The sequence below is a fragment of the Besnoitia besnoiti genome, chromosome IV (assembly GCF_002563875.1).
Source record: "Besnoitia besnoiti strain Bb-Ger1 chromosome IV, whole genome shotgun sequence".
Lineage (NCBI taxonomy): Eukaryota > Apicomplexa > Conoidasida > Eucoccidiorida > Sarcocystidae > Besnoitia > Besnoitia besnoiti.
In genome coordinates this window covers 4,409,258-4,429,674 of record NC_042359.1, presented here as the reverse complement: position 1 = coordinate 4,429,674, position 20,417 = coordinate 4,409,258, and the positions used below count along the sequence as shown (strand labels likewise).

The 20,417-nt window shown below is 59.2% G+C and overlaps 3 protein-coding genes across 3 annotated transcripts in view; 1 reads left to right on the top strand and 2 right to left on the bottom strand.

Annotated features, from left to right (window-relative positions):
- The window catches only part of BESB_057190 (uncharacterized protein), a gene marked incomplete at both ends in the record, with an annotated part of 54,649 nt that extends 48,586 nt beyond the window's left edge, over nt 1–6,063 (bottom strand). Inside the window, one exon of the mRNA XM_029364154.1 lies at nt 349–6,063. Within this exon, the coding sequence (XP_029220077.1) occupies nt 349–6,063 (5,715 nt within the window). The remainder of the gene's footprint in view (nt 1–348) is intronic.
- A 3,211-nt stretch (nt 6,064–9,274) lies between these two features.
- On the bottom strand, nt 9,275–11,933 carry BESB_057180 (HECT-domain (ubiquitin-transferase) domain-containing protein; the record flags this gene model as incomplete). Its single annotated transcript, XM_029364153.1, has 4 exons — nt 9,275–9,426; nt 9,876–9,961; nt 10,445–10,720; nt 11,191–11,933. The coding sequence occupies 4 exons, from the start codon at nt 11,931–11,933 to the stop codon at nt 9,275–9,277; spliced, it is 1,257 nt and encodes a 418-aa protein (XP_029220076.1).
- A 1,780-nt stretch (nt 11,934–13,713) lies between these two features.
- Nucleotides 13,714–19,516, top strand: BESB_057170 (signal recognition particle receptor alpha subunit; the record flags this gene model as incomplete). The annotated part of the gene is made up of 15 exons (XM_029364152.1): nt 13,714–13,827; nt 14,217–14,394; nt 14,703–14,867; nt 15,032–15,167; nt 15,373–15,443; nt 15,827–15,937; nt 16,086–16,151; nt 16,433–16,583; nt 16,817–16,946; nt 17,376–17,455; nt 17,804–17,933; nt 18,127–18,276; nt 18,480–18,545; nt 19,073–19,165; nt 19,484–19,516. The coding sequence occupies 15 exons, from the start codon at nt 13,714–13,716 to the stop codon at nt 19,514–19,516; spliced, it is 1,674 nt and encodes a 557-aa protein (XP_029220075.1).
- Between the last annotated feature and the right edge of the window lie 901 nt (nt 19,517–20,417).

The window sequence follows — 20,417 nt, the reverse complement described above, 5'->3', positions numbered from 1 at the left end:
CGCCCCAGTGGTGCGAGGCACCAACCGCCGAGAACGAAAGAGGTGGCACACATGCGCTGAGCAGCAAGAAGCCAAGCAGAAACGATCTGGAAGAAAAGGGCATTCCCTGACGTATATACATCACTAAGGGCAGAGAGACTGACAGACAGCATGCAGCTCGGGTAGAGCAGACACACATACCTATGTATGTATATTTATGCGCGTTCGCTACTTCTCTCGCGCTGGATCTCTCACTGAGCAGCTGCGAGCGACGCGCGCGTTGAAACGCAACGCACGCGCTGAGGCGCAAGCCTGGAAGTCCGGGCTACGCGTGCGCACTGCGTAGCCGTTTCCTTTGAAGACACTCACCAGTTTTCCCTCGAGGAAGACGTCCAGTTCTCCCACCTCGATATTGAGCATGAGCGTCAAAGTCCACGTCCTGTATCCCTCTTCGAATTTCTCTCCCGCCCGCATTGCCTCAATCCATCGAGAGCCCAGCTGGTGATACACTCCACATTCGTCTGCGAGTTCGTCTTCCGCGCCTGAAGCCGCGGTGCCGATCTCCTTCTCCGCCCTGCGGCCGCGTTCGTCTTCGCGCGCCCCGGTTTCTTCGTGTGCGCGCAGCTTCTTCCTTCCCCCTCTCTGCATGCGCCGGGCTTCGTCCCCCGACCCGCGCCGCGGCGCGTCAGAGCCCACGCGAGTCGACCACTCGGGGCGTCTCCGTTCTCCGACCCCCCACGCTGTCCAGACTAGGCCGTCGGAGCGCAGCCCACAGGCGCCCGGTCGGCCGGTCAGAGTCCCGCTAGCAGGCGCCTCGCCGGCCCCGGCGCCCGCCGCCACGCGCCTGCAGTAGAGGCGCGCGGCTGGTCGCGACTTCCCCTCGCCGCTGCCTTCGCTGCCTTTCGTGCGCGTCTGCGCCTCGCTCTTCTTTTGAGCCGACGTCCGCGCGGGGCGCCTCGGCCTCACCCAGGAGGTGGCGTAAGGCGCGGCGAGCTCCGCGTCGCCGAGAAGCACGCCGACTTCGTAGAGCGCGTCGAAGGCCGGGCGCCAGGTGCCGGCTGCCACGACGCCCTCGACAAGAAACGCGGACGGAATTTTTTCACAAACTCGCAGCTGGCAGACGTGAACCCCCGTGAGAAAGGCCTCCCGCGTCACCGCCAGCCGCGCGTCGCGCTGCTGCTCCTGAAGGAACGAGTGAGCCAGGTCCACTCCGCCGCGCGGCAGACCGTCGGGCTCGAGTGCCCCCGTGCGGCCTGCAAGCGGACTGCCGCCGGCGCCGCACGCACCCTCCGCGAGGGCAAGAGACGGCACGCCGCGCGAGCTCTGCGCCGCCGCGCTGCCTGAGGCTCTGAGGCGCGACGCCGCGTCTCCCCCAGCTCCGCTCGGCGAGGCGTCGCTGTGCTCCCCAAGGGCTCGCGGCCCCGCGCGGGTCACCGGAGGCCCGAGGGGAGCCCCGAGAAGCAGCGACGCGCGCGGCGTCTCCTGGGCCACTGTGTGACCGACAGTGCACACCGCCTCGCTGAGGGAGCTCAGCAGCTGCCCCTGAACCGTCTGCGCCAGGAAGCGGGCAGCGGCGCCCTCTGCGGTCACCCACGCACGGGGTGGCGCGGGCGCCTCGCGGCGGGCGTCGAAAGGCTGGACGTCCTCCTCCACCGAAGAGTTTGGAGCCCAGCCGCCGTCCCAGGGCCTTCGCGCCCTGCCGCCACGACCCACCCAGCTGGCTGCGCGAGCCGGGGAACTCGAGCCGAGAGCCGTGTAGCTGCACACAAGTCGGGCGTCGGAGCTTTCGCCCTCCGGCGGGCTCGCGTGCCCGTCGGTCTCCCCGCGCCCGCGCCGGCGGACCTGTCGCCCCGTGGTGCGGCTGCCCGGCTCGGCTCGGGCTGCTGTGGAGCTCGCTGTCTGGCGCAGCGCGGAGGCGGCGCCGCCCAGGCCGCAGCGGCTGAGGGCGCGGCCCTGGAGAGCGCCTCCGCTGGCCTCTTCTCCCACCGCGTCGCCCGCCGACCACACGGCCGCAGGAATGTCGGAGACGAGGTCGAGGTCGCCGGGCTCGACGCCCGCGGGCAGTTGGAAGTACGTGATGGTGTGGGACCGGCTGTCTTCGGTGATGCGCGCGGCAACCAGATCCGCGCTCTCGAGGTTGGCTTGCCCCCTGCTCACGCGGACGCCCACCGGCGTCAGGAAGGACGCTTCTCCTCGGCGTCGCCGATGTGCATGCGGCGCGGCCGTCTCGGGTTCGCCGTCTCGTCGCTCTCTGCCGTCGCCACGTGACCCGCCCCCTCCCGACAGCCCTCGGGCTTCAGCAAGGGCGAGGGCCTCCGCGGCTGCCGGCGCGAGCCACCGCGGCGCGCGCCTCATCCTGCGGTCTCGCGCGGCTCCCTCATGCTCATCGAGGTCACTCCCAGGGCCCCGGGCACTGCCGGAGTCGTCTCCCCCGTCGCTCCAGGGGGGCAGAGGCCTCGCCACCGCAGCCTCATCGCCCAGGGCTTCAGAGCTCTCTAAACTGCTCGTCGTGCTCTCCGCCTCGGGCGCAGCGCCCGACAAAACCCCCCCTGGGCCTTCATGGCGGCCGTCGCGGGGGGCGCGCGGTGGTCCCTGACTGCGCCGGCCGAGGCGGCCTGAGACCCCGCGTCTCGCCCGCCGACGCGGGGGGTAGGTACCCTCGACGTCTTCCTCGTCCGCATTCGACGAGCCCGAGCTGAGGCGCGAGCGCGACGACGAGGAGGTGAAAAAGGAGGACGTGCCACCCGACACCCCCCCCCCACCCCCGTCGCGCCTTCCGGCTGCTCGTCCCTCGCGACCGCTTGACGCTTCCAGGGGCTCGCGCACGATGCCAACGTCCTCAACTTCATCGTCCTCGTCCTCATCGGTCAGCGCCACCTCCGCTGCCTCTCGCGCTTCTGCCTGAAGGTGCCTTCTCTCTTGCCAGTGCGTCGCCAGTCCCGCGCGCCCCCCTCCCCTTCGCGGGCGCAGCCCGCCAGGCCGACCACCCGCGCCGCGATCCGTGGGCGGCGAGGGCCCTGGCGGTCGCACCGGCGGAGAGTAGGGCCGCGCCGTCGCGTTAGCGCTCCGCTGCAGCTCGCGCTCGACTTCTGCGTGCCTCGCCGGCGTGTGTTGCTGCCGCTGCCGGTCCTGCAGCTCGCGAGCCTGCGCCCCCGCCTCCGGGTCACCTGCGCCTCTCTCAGGGCTCTGCGGGCGCGGGCCTGCAGCAGCGCCGTCGGCGGACTGTGGCCTGTCTGCCGCGGACGCGAGACGCGACGCCGGAGCCGCAGAAGACCGAGCGGCAGACTCCACGAACTGCCGGCGCTGCCCAACAAACGCCACCGCCCGGGAGTCGCTGGACAGACGAAGAGAAGGCCCGCCGGGAAGCGAAGGCACAGACGCCGGCACCCACGAGAGATCATCCAGCAGAGTGAGAAGCTGAAGCTCCTCCAGCGGGTGCGAACCCCATCGCAGGCGAGGGCACGACTGCGAGGAGACGGCTCGCGACGGAGAGGAGACAGGGGGAGAGGAGGGCGGCGCCTCCCTCGCAGTGGAAGAAGCTCGCGGAGACGCGCGGAGGGACTCCCGCAAGCTAAGCAAAACGATGAGCAAAAGGTCACTGAGGCGACCGTGGCGCAGCGCCGAGCACAGCAAAGCCTCCGACACCAAACGCAGTCGAGCGGTATCGGCCTCCCTCGTTTTTCCTCCTTGCGCACGCTCTCCTTCTTGCCCACTCTGCCCTCCTTCTTCTCTCTCAACTCGCGCACTAGAGGCGGGGCCCCTCTGGACGGCCCGCAGCCGAGGCTGCGTTTCATCATAAAGGTCGTCGCTCGTGCCGTCGCCGCTGCCGCGCGCCGCCTCGTCCGCGACAGAGGAGGGCGGCGCGGGGCCAGACATAGTCAACAGAACAAGTGCCCACATTCTCTGCTGCGCCTGAAAGCTGGTTTCCGCTGCCGGCGATGCGGACGCTGCGGGGTCGTCTCCTCCTGTCTTCCAACTGCGCGCGTCTTCCTGCGCGAGCGCCTGCGCAAGCCCCTCCGGCCCGCGGTTCGCGAAGAAGAGCGGAGGAAACCGCTGATAGAGCGTGGCGACGGTTTTCAAGGAGTACATGCATCGCAAATAGAACGCGTCGGCTGCAGCCGCCGACCAGGCCGCCAGATTGCGCGACCTCTCCGCGCCTAAACTCGAGAGAAAAAGCCGGCTCGCGTCCCCAAGCGAGTCTCCGAAGTCGGCACCCGGTGGGGCGGGAACGTGGGCTTCTTGGCTCGCCCCCAAGCCGCTCCGCAGCGCGAAACGGGCTTGAGGGCCCTGCGCCCGCGGCGGTGAAGGGGTGGAAGCGTCATCCGCCAGAGCGTGGCTCCAACTCGCCGCGGCTTGCACGGAGCCACTGCCCTCGGCGCCTCCAGCGAGAGGTCCTCGAAGCTGCAGAGGCCACAGCTGCGGCGAGTCGGTAAGCGACGAAAAGACAGAAGTCAGGGGCAGGCCCTGACCCGAGAGACGGGCAGAAGTGAAACCAAGGCAGAGAAAATCTGAGAAACAATCAAACAGCCCGCCGTCTACGGTCCGGCTCACGGACAGGAACCCGCCAGCGGAGGGCGCCAACGCGTCTGCGAGAGACAAGGCGGGAGGCGGCGAAGCCCAGAGGCGGTCGGCTGCGAAACTGCGCCGCGGCGCCCGGTGGACCGCCACGCGGTCGCGTGGAACTTGGCGCGATACTGTTCGTTCCACCTCAGGGACCGTGAAAAAGGAAGAGAATCCCGAGGTCAGGGAGGCCGGAAGGACTCGAGAGCAACACGCAGAGGAGCAAGCGGAGCTGTCTCTCGGCAGATACATGCGTGGGATGGGCGCCGTCGCCTGGCGCTGCAAGCTGCGCACGACGTACGCCTCCAACAGCGCAGCGGTCGCTGTGCTGGCGAGCAGCACTGCAGCCTCTTGGAGGAGGAGGCGATTTTCAATGCCGCCATACCACGAAGGGAGAAGCACGAAGGCGTCGAGCGCTGCGCGCAAACGGTGACCCCAGTGCGCCGAGGCTGCGCTGCTCATCTCGCGGAGGCGCGTGACGGCTTTCAACGCCGCGCCTGCGCCGCGAATGCTGTCGCGCGTGCGCGCCAGAGAAATCAAGTCCTCAGGATACACAGGGTCAGGCGTGCCTACACCCGACGAGAGACGGAACGACGACGGCTGCTGCGTCTGCATGTCGAGAAACGCCCCGAAGGGGAGCGCCATCGCCTGCGCCAAGTAGTCGCGCGCCGTGGCTGCAAGCGAAGACGACGCGAACTCGCGTGCATCGGCAGCATCACCATCGCAATCCCCGCCCTTGAATTCCTCCTCGTGCCACCTGCGCGGACTGCCAGCGCATTCCTGGTCTGGTGTATGTCCACGCACCTCTCCGCTCTTGCCTCTCTGCCGAGTGCCTTCAACTGGAAACGGTCGCGCGTTCCCTGCTTGTCGCGCAGATGGGCTCACGCGCTTGCGCCGCCTTGCGGCCGCCTTCGAAGGCGCGCGACCTTCGGCGGCGGTGCTCCACTGCGTCCTCCACTCCGAGGGCTGGACAGCGAACGAGGGCGACGCCTCGACGTGGGGAACCAGCGAACATCCGAAAAGACTGCCTGGAGCGTCTGGCGCGCCGGGCACTGTCACCTGCGCCAGGTCGCACGCGTATCGCGCGAAAAACGCGCAGAGAGGCTGGAGAGCAGGATCTGCCGAGGCGCCGCGCACGCTCGATGCCAGTGTAGGCCGAGGAGACGCAGAATCCGAGCCAGCTGCGTTGAAGAACGAGGGAGAAGACGCGTGAGACCAACTCCCCACAGGAGGGGGAGGCGCTGGAGGGACGCGCGGCAGCGACTCGTCGGTTTCGCGGAGGGGGTTGCTGGAGTGCGTCAGTCCGTGCGAGTCTCGACTCGGGCTTCCCTCGACACAGAGGCGCGCCGCCGGCGCCGGTGGACCTGAAGAGGACCGTTCATCGATGGGACAAGCGAACCACGGGCGGGCGCCATTCTCATTTGGAGAAGGGGACCTCTCGGATGGAGCCTGCCGCCCCCCGTCGGAGACGCTGGCTGACGCAGCACGCGCCGTCAGGCGGCCTCTGGTCGGCGCATTCGACATGTTTGTCGCAGAAATAGAAACAAACGCAAGCGGAGGACAGGCGCAACCGCGTTTTCCGCCCTTGGGAGATCACTGGAAAGCAGAGGGGAGAGAGGAGGAGGCCCAGAGGGTAGAGGTCACCGCGTTCTCGAACAGGTCAAGCAGGCCGGATGCATGTTCGCAGCCCGAAGAGAAGGGTGCCTCGCGGGAAGCAACGAAGGATAACATACACGAAATAGGCGAGCTTCCTGGTGGGACTCTGGAATCCCGCATGTTTCAAAGTGACGCTTTTCTTAGCCAGGTTCAGTAGTGCGCAGACTGGGCAGAACGAGGCTGAGGGTGACGAGAAACGGAACGGGAGAGCGATAGCAGACAACGACTGCACACACACCCCCAAAAGAAGGCAAAGGGAAGCGGAAAGACGCAAAGTGTCGGGTCAAGACACTGATGATGAAGAGGAAAACGCAGGCGCCAGGCGCCACGACGACGGCCCTTCGCGCTGGAAACGCCAGAGACAAGAAGTGAGCGAGTCGAACGTGCCGTTGGAGCTAGACGCCCAGCTCCGCCCTCCCTTTTGTGTGAAAAAGGAGCTCGTGAGAAGCGATGCAAGAGCTGAAGAAAAGCGAGACTGGTCGCCAAAAGACGTGTAGATGGCGGCAATCTTTTCATGCGGTTCCTGCCAAAAGTCGCGGCCAGCGTCGATGCACTGAACAGAACGCGAAGTGACGCGAAGTGCTAACGAGCTGCAGACCGAGGACGCGCTGGATTTCGAGAGACGAGGCTTCCGCCGTTCGCTCACATTTGTCGCTTGAGCTTCAGCCGCGCATCTCGATGATCATCCCTTCTACGTGCCAAAAACGTTTTCTCCCGCGCCTCCGATTCAGAGATCCGTGAAGTCGCCGCGCGGCGCGCGGGGAGTGGAAGTCACCCGCTACCTGGAGGCCAGGATCGCAGAAGAGGGAAAGAGAATGCGGCAAATGAGCAAGTTGGATCCATCTAAGCGGCGGACGGCACACCACGGAGACGGCGCGTTCAACGCGTTAACACCCGAGGCTCTGTCCTCCAGCCAAGTGAGACTCTACTGCCAACAGCAGCACACTCCGCGCGGTGTGTCGCCGCGAAGACTCCGCGCCGCGTTCGCTGGAGAGGAGGGTCTGGCGGAGACGTCAGTGCAAAGTGCTCAGCAGAGCGACCAGGAGGAAATTCTTGGACTGGAAAATTCTGCGAGTTTTGGAGCGCCTTCGTCCTCGGCATTCGCTGGCGTTTGCCTCTGTGACCGAGAATGGCTCAGGTCCCCTGTCCGGGCCGCCAGCACCTCCGGTTTCTGTTCATAATAAAATTTATGTATACAGATACTTTATAGTTAAACTGGAATTGAAGGAATGGAATTTTTAGTTCTATAAAGTAGATTTTTAGAAATCTCGAAATCCCCAAATAATGGAATATTTTTGTTCATGAAGAGTTTTTTGGTAAGAGAGTCGCCGGCACACAACTGGAGCAGCCAACTCGTAGGGCGTGCCTCGTTTCTGCCACTGGCGTCGCGTCCACCTACTGTCCCCAGGGCCGAACAGCAAAGGAACTGTAAGGGAAGGAAAAAGGATTTTTGCGAGGGTTCTGCTGCGTCATACTGTCCTGCTGGGGGGGTTCGAAGTAGCTGCTCGTCTTCTGCGAAGCCGCAGATTCCAGGCTTACCTTTGCCACGAATTCGGCGGGCCCTGTCTCAAGAACTATCAGCATTAGATCGCTTGCTTCCGATACCAAACTCTGTTGTGCGTCCACTGGTGTCTCAGAGCCTTCTCCTTAGCGAGTAGCCGGACGCTCGATTGCAGGCACCATCCAGTATCACACGTGGAGCTCAGGGGGCCATTGAAAGAAAGCAGAAGCCCGAGAACTCTCTCGCGAGGTTCATGCCGTCCGCAGTGAGCTCACGGCGCAGTCATGCTCCAGGTGCTTCAAAGTGAAGCGAGCAGCCAGACCGTGAAACCGAAATTGGCCGCGCCCTCGGCAATGATGTGACTCGTACTCCCACTCTCCTCTGTGGTTCATTATCAATCAGCGTCTACCGCGTCTCGCTTCTCAAAGATTCTTCACGCAGCCACCCCCCTTCCCCCCGAGTTCAGGCAGGTGGTATGTCAGCGGTCACGCGGTTCAAGCAGCAGGGCCCACCTACCCCTTTCGAACACAAGTTAGAAGGTTGGAAGTAACGAACAACGCGGTGAGGTTCTGTGGACTCTCGACACATCTGGCACGCGTGCATGTCCATAATGTAAGCAAGACTGCTTGTGCCCTCGTGTCGCACTGAGGCGAACACGGCGAGGGGAGTGTATGTGCTAGATCTGAATGCATTTCCGTATCCGATTTCGGGCGCAAGAGCTCCAACCGAGCGAGAAAGCCGAAAGCCATGCCAGACATAGCGTGCGAATGTAGCCGCGTCGGTGCAAGAAGGAAAACTCAGAGCGCAGGAAATCAGGGTTTGTGCCCACAAACATCGGAACATTCTTGTCGAGTCAAATAGTCGCAAGGCCCCTTGCCCTGCGCCAACGCCTCCCCATCACACTTTCCCCTTCCTCCCATAGCAGGTGTTCAGAAACAGAGCGTCTGTCGCTGGGTTTGCTTAAGACAGATTCACTACTGAGGTGCGAATCGACTGGATTCCACTCTCTGGCGAGCCAAAGCCTGCGGAGAAGCAGGCGAATACCGAACCGGCGGTTCCTCCCTTGAGCAGCACCCCATCACTGACTCAATACACAACAAGATATGGATCGACACCGCAGATCATATTCAATTCCGCAGCGAGCTGGCTCTTCCAGTGCAAATACGTTGCTCAACCAACGCGCCCCCGGCTCTCGAGTTCCATCTGTCTGTCTGTCTGCACGCTTCTCGGAGCGGGAATCCACGCTTGCAAGGTCGTACCAAGGTAGTTCGGTCCGTAATGCGTGTCAGTGGTGCGAATACGGCGACCGGTTGCTTGGGTGTCTTCGTTGCCATGCCTTTGCGCAGTGCGTCAAATTTCGCTACAGAATGGGTTGTGTACGGCCACAGTGAAGCACCCTTCTGTTTCCAGTCACAAAACGAATTCTCACGGAAGTCACCGTAACAGGCACTCTCTACGACAAGAAAAGACAAGGTGGATCCGTCGAAAGACGCCACCCAGATCGACGCACAAAAAACCCCGTAAGGAAGCACCGTCCCAAGGCTTTGAACAGACCAAAGCTGGCATCGGGCAATGCCTTCACTTCTTTCGCGTAACTTTTTTCTTGATCGGATGCATCGCGACGTGGGCACCCTTCATAGTGTACGGGTTGGCTTGCAGGTGGTTGAACAACGCCATCGTCAGAGTCCCCACCGCACACTTATCGTAGCCGTGTACGGTCAAGAGAAGACCTGGCAAATAATTCAGCAGAAAGCTAACGGGAACAGCGTGTCAACAGCTTCAAAGATACTTCCATAGACGGAGGGCAAACAAATCAGTGTGCGACACAACAGGCGAACATCAGCTGTCACATCAACTACCGGCACACTCCCTTAAACATGCGCACTAACAGTACGAAGGAAACGGGGTAGCCCGACCCGCTGCACGCTGCTTGCCGTCTACCCAGATACGATCTATCTAAACGTTTCTATATCTATCTGTCTATCTATCCGTTATATATATATATATATATATATATATATATATATATATATATATATATATATATATATATATATATATATATATATATATGAATAAGCGCCTGCAGCTCAGATCCGTCGCAGACGAGGCACGCGTGACTCCACATCACGTTTCTCTTCTCCAGTGCACAAAGTGGTTAATGCACAGAAAAACCCACCTCGCTTGTCAACGAAGATCTTGGCTCGAGTCGCGTACTGCTCCGCTAGCCGCCGAAGCGCCAGAGGCTTGACACCGACACCCAACCTGATAGAAAGCGAGCCGCACTGCATTTGTGCCGATGAACGCATCTCCCAGGGCGAAAACCCGAATACGACGCAATTAGATGTCGGTATAATGCAATTGCTAAAAATCGCAAAAAATGAGGTGACAAAATCTGACTTCAACCACACGTGAGGCAGGGGTCTCAGCTCTCTTTCTCGCATTGTGTCTGTCGCGTTGCGCGCCCGTTTCTCTTGCACCGCTCTCCGGACCTCTCTAACTCGCCCAGCACTCCCCCCCCCCCTCCCCTCACTTGTTACATGCCTCCACCTTCCCCTCTTTCCTCTGTTTTCCTCTCTTCTTTCTCGCTCCCCTCTGCGGACCTGCCGAGTCCGTGCGGCTGCGGGTGCGGAGAGGCGCACACCCGGCGGCGCATCGCTCCTTGCCCAAACTCGGGGGACCTCCTAAAAGGCTCTCACTCTCTTATGTCCGTTCCCTCCCACAAGCCCCCGACGGCAGCTCACTCACCTGACCATGAGGTTCGGGTAGTCGGGCTCGAAGTACGCCTTCACACCTCTGCCTTCGAGGATGAGCTGGCAGGCGAAGCCGCGCGTGCTTTCGAAGATGGCATTCTCCAGCTCTTTGCTCTGAAGGTATGAACGCTTCGCCGAAGCGACGAAGCAGAGCGACTGACCGACGCCACTCTGAATGCACGCGTCGCCCTCCGCCGCCGCGGGCACCTTCGCCCCTCCGCTCGGCTCCACCATGTGATGGTAGTACGTGAGCGGCGCCGCGCGGCGTCGCCTGCGAGAGAGAAAAGAGTAAGAAAAAGGAGATGGAATTCTGACGCAGCGGCGCTTAGACAGCGCTCACGACCGCACGCGAAACCGCCCACCGAACAGCGAAAGCGCCCTCGAGGCACCACACAAGGGTTACGACTACAGAACCTCGGGTCACGCGCAGAGAGCCTCCACGCTGGTGCCACATGCACGCAACAGAGAACAGCTAGACGCGCACCTGAAGGCAAAACGCATAGGTGCGTCGATTCGGTCTCTGAGTAAGCTCGAAACGTCGCTTCGCAGGCGGGGGGAAGAGGGCAGGGGCATCAGCTAGGGCTCACTGGTTCTCGCACGGAACACGCGAGTAGGGTTAATGGCGGAACGGCGCATGAGACGCACCGAAAGCTCGACACCGAAGCAGATGGATTTCAACTAAGACAGCATAGAGAAAAGGAAGACGTAAACGGCGCAGCCTGCATGTGCGTGCCGTCTCACCTGAAGAAGTAGTTTGCGCCGAGGCGTTTGACCTGGTGAGGGAGGCGGACGGCGTGGAGTCGCGAGAATTCGGGTTCTTCTTCCTGCTTGGGGAGGTGAGGCAGGTTGATGTTTGAGCCGTTGAGGACTTCAGCTGCACCACGGAAGAACGCATCGTACCCGTAGCTCCCCCCGACTCCGAAGAAGCGGCGAGCAGAAAGGAGACAGGCAGGCGAAAGACTGAGGCGACACGCGGGGGAGGGCGAAGCCGCGGAGAGGGCGCCAAAAGAAGAGGCGCAGAGACTGTGAGACGCGCATGGAGAGCCAGAAGGAAGCACAGGGGAACACGAGGCAGAAGCCGTAGGCGGGGTCAGATTGGGACACGGCGCAGCGCGAGGCGCCGCAGCAGAAGAAAAAGAGTCGTGGAACGCGCCTCCACGCGCCCGAACGGCGCCGGTGCAACGAGAGAGAGCGCGCACTTGAAAGGAGGCGGCGGAGGACCGGGGGACGCGCGGCAAAAGAAGAGACGGCAACGACGATGAGCAAAGAGGCGACGAAGAAGGCGAGTGAGGCAAAAGGGGGGTACAAATGGAGGTGTCTCGCAGATTCCTCTCGGCGTTTTCGCGGGAGTACAGCACGCTCCCTTCGCAGCCGCTGGCCTCAACGCTTCCGGTGAGAGTCCTCTCCATAGTGGGGAAAGAAGCCCATGCGCTGCGCGCCGCGACCAGCCTCCTCCGCCCGAGAGCGGCAGAGGCTTTCCGCATCTTGTTCAAGAAAAAGAGGCCTCAGACGTCCACGCGGGCGAGGAGGACAGGGACGAAGAAAGCGGAAAAACGAGGAGACAAAGACCGAGCAGATGCACAGAGAGGCGGCCGCAAAGCGGCAAACGACGGCTCCCAAAGGAACTTAGGAAGGCCCGGAGACAGAAACGGCGCGCGACGACCTACGGGGAGAGAGATAGAGGAGAGACGAGCTTTCTCTCGCGGCACGTCAGTTCCCGTGCGGGCTACCGGGACACAGAGAGGACAAACAGTTTTTCGCTCGACGCAGAGGGAGTTCTCGACAAACACCGCAGAAGAGATAACGCAGCGCGGAAGCACCTGGCAGACTCTCGTTCCTGCCTTCTGTAGGCGGCCGCGAAGAGGAGACTCTCCTCGTTTTAAAGGCCAGAGAGGCTCCGGCGAAATGTCTGCTAGAGCAGGGCAAGAAAGCCAGCGGACTGCGAGAGAGAAGAGAACGATTCTGTGTCGCCTCCTTCCGCCTGGAGAGCACGCGCAACGCGAGACTTCCGTCGGCGCTCATACCGACCTATACGTTGGGTGTTACTGTGAAACTCCGAAGAAAAGCAGAGAAGATCGGTATTTCGGACCACAGGGAGACTTGCCTGCGAAGGGCAGCCGAGAAGTAAAGCGCAGTGGCGCCCGACGAAGGGGAGAGACGTCGCCCCTCGCTTTCCAAGACGTCCAGCGCCCTAACCGCCCCAGTCAGTTTCTTTTTTTGTCTCGTATGCTGTAAGGTGAAAGCGATCGCGTGTAGGTACACTGCAGTCGCAGCTCTAAACGCCGCCGCGAGTGTGTCGACGCGCGTTTCTTGCAGCATACTCGAGTCCTGGCAGTTTTCGAGAGGGAGGCGCGCCTTTGCGCAAAGTCGGCGCAAGAGTTTCCGCAGAGTCACCCGCGCCGCCAGAGAAAGACAGGGTAGGCGCCGGTTATAATTACAAAGGTTCCTTCTGTGTCGACCCAAACACCTCGCGAATAGCCCCTCTGCTCTGCTCTTTGACTTTCTTCACAGACCTCTTTCGCAACGCCAGTTCGCGCTCAGTCACGTGCTTTCTTTACAGATTCCATTTTGCAGAAAGTAGGGTTAAGGTCCTGCCGTCGAGCTGCCTCCAGGTGTCTTAAGAATCAACCTCATATCAACCGCCAAGCCGGTTTCAGACTTACGCTCTCGGAGGTTTTCTCGGCGCCCCGTTGTCGTTCCACGCTTCACCTGTGTACGGATCGGTAGGGCTCCTTTCTGGCCGCCTTTCCCGTCTTTCTTCTCGCTCTTGCAGCGGTGCGACCTTGAAGAGGCGCAATCTTGTAGACGTGCTCGAGCTTGTACGCGTCAGCTCTCTCTTCTGCTTCATCTCCCATCTTCCTCGCTCTTCTTCGTTTATCCTCCCTGCGGACAGGCGGCCGCAACGCACGGGGGGAGGAGCCTCGCGGCGTTCCTCCTCGCCGCGGAGTCTTTTCTTTCTTCCTCCGCTTCTCGCGCGTCCTTCTCTCTCTCTCCTGCGAGGAAGATTCCTCGGGACTTTGACTACCTGGTGACTGCTGCCGAGTCGCGGCTTGCTCTGTTGCTGTTCTCTTGCCTGCATGCTCTACTGGCGCTCCAGAGCAGGTCGCATCTCCTCGCTACTAGTGTTTGTTGACGTGTAGATATCCCTCTTTCGCAGGGGCGGCGTTGCTGGCGTCTCTGCGAGTGTTTCTGTGTCTTGTGTGTAGGTCTGTTTGCCCGCTTATGCCTGCGCTGTCTGTATTTCCGCGGCTCTACGTGCAGAAAATGATTGATGCGATCTGCGCCTTCACGCGCGGCGGCGTGGTGCTGTGGAGCTTCTGCTTCGCCAAGATCCAGGGCGCGCCGTTTGATCACTTGATCAAGAATGTCCTTCTGGAGGTTAGGAGCTATCAGAAAATGCCTCCGCGCGCTTCCTCTCGGGTCTTCGTTCTCTTCTCGACACGCTCTCTCTCGGGGCTTTCCCCTCTTCAGCGTCTCTTCTCTCCTCTCTTTCTCCTCTATTTCTGTAGCCGGGCGACCGCGACCATTTAGCACGTCTTTACCTATTACCCGTGGATAGGCCCTTCTGCGCATGCACCCACGCAGGCGTATATGCCTTCTCTTGCTTCAGTCCTCTCTGTCTGTCGCTATGGATCTCATATATATATATATATATATATATATATATGCATGTGTGTATACGTATTTATATTTGTATGTATTGTGGATTTGCATCTGTGCGTGTGCATATCGCCTGTAGGTTTTTGCGTCTCTGTCTGATGTCTCAGGAGCGTTCAGGCAGCTGCAGCGCGAGTGTGGCGCCATACACTCTGCAGTGGAAGTTCTTGAATAACCTGGAAATCATTTTTGTCGTCGTCTACCGCGGCATGGCGCAGCTCGCCTTCCTCGATGCGCTCCTCGAGCAAACGGCTGCGGCTTTTGTGAAGTACATGCAAGGCAAAAAGGGTAAGATTGCGGTATCTTCGCTCTTCTTTTCTTTGCTTCTTGAGGTGGCGGGCGTTCTCAGCGTCGCGGCGGAGCGGGGAGGGAAGGAAGGGGGGGAGAGAGGGTTTTGCCATTAGTGGTTTTCGGGTTTTTTCTCCGTTTTGGGTGTGCCATTGCCAGTCGGCGGCGCGTCTCGACGACCCTGGGGCTCCGCCTTTCTGTCTCTCAGTCTTCGCGGCGTCTTTGCGCCGATTTGTAGCTCCGTCTGCGGGTGCGTCGTGGTGAAGCTTCTCATCGCCTCCGCGGCTATTTTTGTCGGTGTTTCGCAGCGCTGGACTTTGTCGCCGCGCCGCCGGCTGTGCCGTTCGATGAGACCTTCGTGCATCTCTTCACGTCTCTGTACCAGCAGCAGAAGGAAAGGAAACTTTTGCAAGGAAAGGGCGCGGGAGGTGCGAAGGGATACAAACCAAAGAAAAAGAAGAAAGGAACCACAGGTGAGGGAGTTGAAAGAAGGCGACATGTGGAGAGTGTCTGCTGCTGGCGGAGGCTTCAGACGCGCGTGTGGAGTTTCAGCTTTTTGGAAATGACTCGAGAGGTGAGATTCGCGCGGAGATGCAGAGGAGAGAGGACGCGCGTGCGTGTGTGCATGTATGTGTAGATGAGGAAGACGAAGAGGAAGACGACGGCGACGGCCGCGGCAAGAAGAAGGGCAGCGTCAACGCCAGGCGCCCGATGATGCCGTGGGACTCGAATCAGCGCGTCACCAAGAAAAACATGGACGCTCTCGACTTCAGGTACGAAACAACTGCATCCTGTCTCTCTCTATTTCCATCTTGTTTAGCTCAGAAAAGGAGTCGATATCGCTGCCTCCTTTCGTCGCGTCTTCCTTCGCTTCTTCCGCGCCATTTTAGCCGCACATGGACAGACGTGCGCCCCGGTTGGTAGTCTCCGTTGTGCGCGTCATCTTTTTTCTCAAGTTTTGTCGTTTTCCTTTCCTAGCAAGAAGCCTGGAGCCAGCGGCGACGTGAATGGAGAGTCGAGCATGGCGGCAGCGGAGCGCATGACATACGGTGAGCATACATGCTCAGCGTTTTTTCGATCTTCGGTTTTTTTTCTTTCCCTCCGCGTCGCGTCGTTCTCAGTTGCCCAACTCCGCGTCTTTTTCTCTTTTTTGCTGCGCCGCTTCTGTCGGCTCGCTTCCCCACTCTTTTTGGTCTGATACTAAGTACAGAGTGAGCCAACTAGATAAAAGGAACTTGACAAGGACTGATAGATTTATATAGGCTGCAGGAACGCCTCCATTCTTTCCTCTTCCTTCCCTGAGCGTTGCGCGGCGTCTTTTCTCGCTCTCCACCTCGGATTCGTGTCTCTTTCAGGGTTTGTAGCAGCCCTGAGTCGCCATCATCGCCTCGTTTCAGCTGTCCGCGTCTGTGGGAGGGTGCTTTTTCTTCAGGTGCGGACGAGGAGTTGGATGACTCCGAGGAGGAAGAAGACGGTTCCGCTGACGAGGCGCCTTCGTCGAGCTGGTTCGGCCGCCTGACTTCGAAGCTGCAGAACTTCACAGGTAAAGGACTTCTGCTTCGTAGATCTTTTTGAGCGTTTCGGGCGCGCGAGTCTGCGTACTTTCGGCGCGACCGAGCTCCTTGGCATGCAGGTCAGGCTTTTTTCTAACGCGGTGGCCTGGCTGCGTGTCCCTTTTCTGCATTTTGCAGGCAACAAAGTGATGACGGAGAGCGACATCGCGGAGACGCTGCCCGCCTTTCGCTCGTACCTTGCGGGTGGGTGCCTCAGCGCCGCCCGGGGCTCCTTAGGCACAGACGCGCTGCCCGCCTTCCGACGAAAGTGGGAAAAATGCAGCTAAAAAGAGGAGACCGAGTGCGCGCCGCAGAGGGAGGGAATGTGCACGAGGGCTGAAGCAGACGCGCCTCGAGAAAAGGCGAGTGTCTGTCTGTCTTCCACTCGCGATTCGCAGGACACCGCGTCGCGCGTCTGGCGTCCCCCCGCAATATTCGTGCGGCGGCATTCGAGCCTGCGGCCGCTCTGTCTCTTTCTCGTTCAGGCAAAAACGTAGCGGAGGAGGTGATTGACCTGCTGCTGCACTCGGTTCAGTCGCGGCTGAAAGGCACGCGAACCGCGTCCTTCACGTCTGTGAATCAGACAGTGCGCATGGCGATGCGCGATGCCATTGTAAAGATCCTCACGCCCAAGAAGTAAGACGCCGAAACAATATTTCCGGCAACTTTATCTGCCGTCAAAAAAAGCTCCACGCTCCGGATTGGGGAAGCAACTGTGTGTGCCTGCTCGAGTGGATCATCGAGCCACAGAGAGGAGGCGCGCCTTGTCATGGAGACTCTGACTTGAAGATACGTGCGGTCTGTCCCCATGCCAGGGGAAAGCGTAGCGGTGCGTGCCTTTTTTATGAACTTTTTTCCCGTGTTTTCAGGACCGTGGACGTCCTCAAGCTCGCCCTGGAAGCCAAGGCGGAGGGGCGAGTCTTCTCCATCGTCTTTCTCGGCGTCAACGGCGTCGGGAAGTCCACCAACCTGGCGAAGGTCGCGTACTACCTCAAGCACGTAGGCCAAACGGCTGCAAAAATCACCTTCATCCACTTTTGAATCTTATTTAATGCTTGCCTGCCTCTGGATGGATGGATATGGCTAATAATCTGTGCATGTAGATAGTGATGTCTGCGTCCCAACTGTCTATTTATAATTTTTTTATAAAAAACCTTCTCCGACAAAATTGATTTTTACAGTACCTGAATCAAGGGAAAAAATGAATAATATTTTGGTTAATTTTGAAGAAAACAAGGATGGGAGATAGTTGTGTGTGTGCACGCGTCGTTCTCTGCGCGTGCTTGAGTATTTATTTATTGCACTGCGTACGGTCGCTCGCTCTTTTGGTGGCGGTGGTGCATCTCCTTGCCATGCCAGCGAGCGTGCCAGCCTTTCTGAACTGACAACGAGGACTGGGGAACGATTTTTTGGCTTTCTTGCGTTCAGAAGGGCAACCTCGACGTCATGATTGCCGCATGCGATACGTTCCGCGCGGGCGCTGTCGAGCAACTCCGGACGCACTCAAGGTGACGACTGCGGCGCGCGTGAAACAGCCATACCCTTCTTCAAAGACTCCTTCTCTGCCTCTCCCTCACTCCTTCCTGACGCATCGGTTTCCTCGTCACGCTGTGATGCACATTTATGTATGCGTATATATAGGTGTGCATATTTATATGCATGTCGACTCGCGCCGGGAGAGAAAGCAGAGTGCAACTGTGCGTCTATGTCTTTTTTTCCCTCTCTCCCTCTATCTCTGTGTTCCGCAGTGCTGTCTCTGTCCTACTCGTCACGTGTATTAGCGCCCGACAGTCGGCAGCCGTTTTAATGCCATCACCGCGTTTTCGTTGCGCGTGTTTTCTTTCTTCTCGCTTCAGGTGTCTTCAGGTTCCTGTATTTGAGCGCGGCTACGGAAAAGACGCCGCCGCGATCGCGCGCGAGGCTCTCGCCGTCGCGCGTCAGGAGGGGCGTGACGTCGTCCTCATCGACACCGCAGGCCGCATGCAGGTGAACGTCCGCTCCGTTAGTATGCTCGCGATCTGCGGACAGAGATTCAACAAAGCTAAAGCCTCGTGAAATATGTTTGGCCCGAGGCATGTGCCCTGTCGGGGTGTGGGGTGATGGATGAGGTTCGCGAGCGGAGGGCGGCGCGCTGCGGACTCGGACTTTGTGTGTGGCGTCGGGTGTCTTTCTTTGGCAGGACAACGAGCCTCTGATGCGGGCGCTAGCAAAGCTGGTCGCGATGAACAACCCCGACATGATTTTGTTCGTCGGCGAGGCGCTTGTGGGAAACGACGCTGTCGACCAGCTCAAAAAGTTTAACCAGGCCCTTGTGGATCTCACTGCCACGGTACGCTGCCCGCGCCCAGGAAGTCGGTTTCCTGCTTCCTTCGCTTTGACCCGTCTCGATGTCTTTCCACGTTTTTCTGCGCGTGAAGCGGCGTGCGACTGGCGCTGGCGTGGCTGTGTGTCTCGTCCGTAGTTCGCGTGCTTCGGTTTTTCGTTCTGTGTTTCCTCGCCAGTGTCGGCTGCGGCGCCTGTGTCTTCGCTCAGGGCGGGCGGCCTCCTCGCACGGTGGATGGAATCATCCTCACAAAGTTCGATACGGTCGATGACAAAGTAAGACCTTTTTCTCTGAGCCGTAAAAACATCTTCACGCAAACGCCTCGCTTTCTCTTGATTGCATCAAAACGCCGCCCGTAATCCTCTGGGCCTCAGCAGCTGTGGGAAGCGCGGCTTCTACGAAGATGCGGGATCGCACATGCGAAAGCAGCGCCAAAGTTGTGCCCAGATATATATATATATATATATATATATATATATATATATATATATATATATATATATATATATATATATATGCATATACAGATATATGATAGATAGATGGCTGACATGCGCTGGTGATGGTGAGTATTCATACTGAGTAGTCATGCATGACTTTTCTTTTCGAATCTGCGACTCCTGCTTCCGTGGTTCGTATGTGTGTATATGCATATGGATAGACTGAGTTGTGCGATTAAAAACCATTAACACTTCGTATTTCGCTTGGCTTAGATCCAAAATGCCTCTACGCTGTGTTTATGTACAGGCATGAGGTCTCTCTTTTACGTGTGCAAGGAGCGTTTCGCGTTATTTTTTCTCAGGTTGGCGCTGCGCTGTCGATGGTATACATCACGGGACAGCCGGTCGTTTTCGTGGGCACAGGTCAAAAGTATCCGAACCTGAAGAAATTAAATGTGAGTTGTCTTTGCCCCTTTCTCCCAGTCTTTGCTTATCTCCGCACACCCACCTCCTCGGCAGCGGCGGCGGCTCCACAAAACGCTTTTCCCCCGAGTTTTAGTTACGTATTTATGTGCCTGTCCACTCCTGCATGGAGTCTCCCGGTGGACTGCAGAATAGGAGTTTTGTCAGATTTTTCCAGCGTCTGAGTGCGACGCTGTGCGAAGGCGCCGGCAGCACGAGGCTGGGGCTGCGCCACTCTCCCGCTGCGCTTTCTCGGGCGCGGAGGTGCGAGGAGATCGGGAATCGATGAATTCTGGAGTTTTGTTTTGCAGCCAAACATGGTCGTGAAGGCGCTGCTCGACTAGAGTCTGTCGAGAAGTTCAGGCGCAAAAACTGTGATGCACACAAGGGAAAATCGAGAGCGAGGCAGCCACACAGGCCAGAGAAGAGGGAGAAGACGCGTTCGCGAAGTTTGAGATAGAAGCGCCAGCACAGGGCTACGAGAGAGGCCACGACGCGTTGCGCCGCGGGACGAAAGCGGAGGTCAAACGAGAGGGAGAGGAGGGAGCAAAGAGTACGCTTCTGAATGGTGCAGCTCACGGCCTGTGCGTTGGTGCGCGTGCAGCAGAGAGTCACTTTTCAATGGCGGGAACGCGACTGACTCGTTTTATTTTTCTCACCCATGTGAGTTCCCCACTGGCTGCACACGTGTGTAGGCGCGAGTCTTCTGTCCCGAGTTTGAGGCATGTTTCACGGTTGGTAAAGTGTTTCCGTTGAGCAAGCGTAGTGACGCGCGCGGCCCTTCGAGACCGGCTCTGCAATGTTGCTTTTTGTCCGTTTTGCTCTGTGGTCAGAGTTCCGAGCTCGCCGCGTGGTGCATCTCGGCCTTCTGGAACGCGTTTTGTGATTTTTTTACTTTTCCGGCATTTTTGTTCGACATAAAAGACAGGATCCTGTGCGTGTCCAGGCGCCCCGAGCGTCGCTCGAAACGTGCGCGTGGGCTGTCGACGCTGGAAGCGATTTTCTAGAAACTCGAGAGCTGAGTAGAGATAACTCTGCTAGTTCCACTCCTCGGTACATCTCCTTCTCGACTTGGAATATGCGCTGGTGCGCGCTCACACCACACGTCAAACAGAGAGCGGCAATTCGCCTAGATTATAAATCATGCGGATGTGGCGGAATCGGTAGACGCGTTCGATCTAGGATCTAGTAAACAAAATGAAAGTTCGAGTTTCTCCTTCCCTAAATTATTTAAACACATGTTCT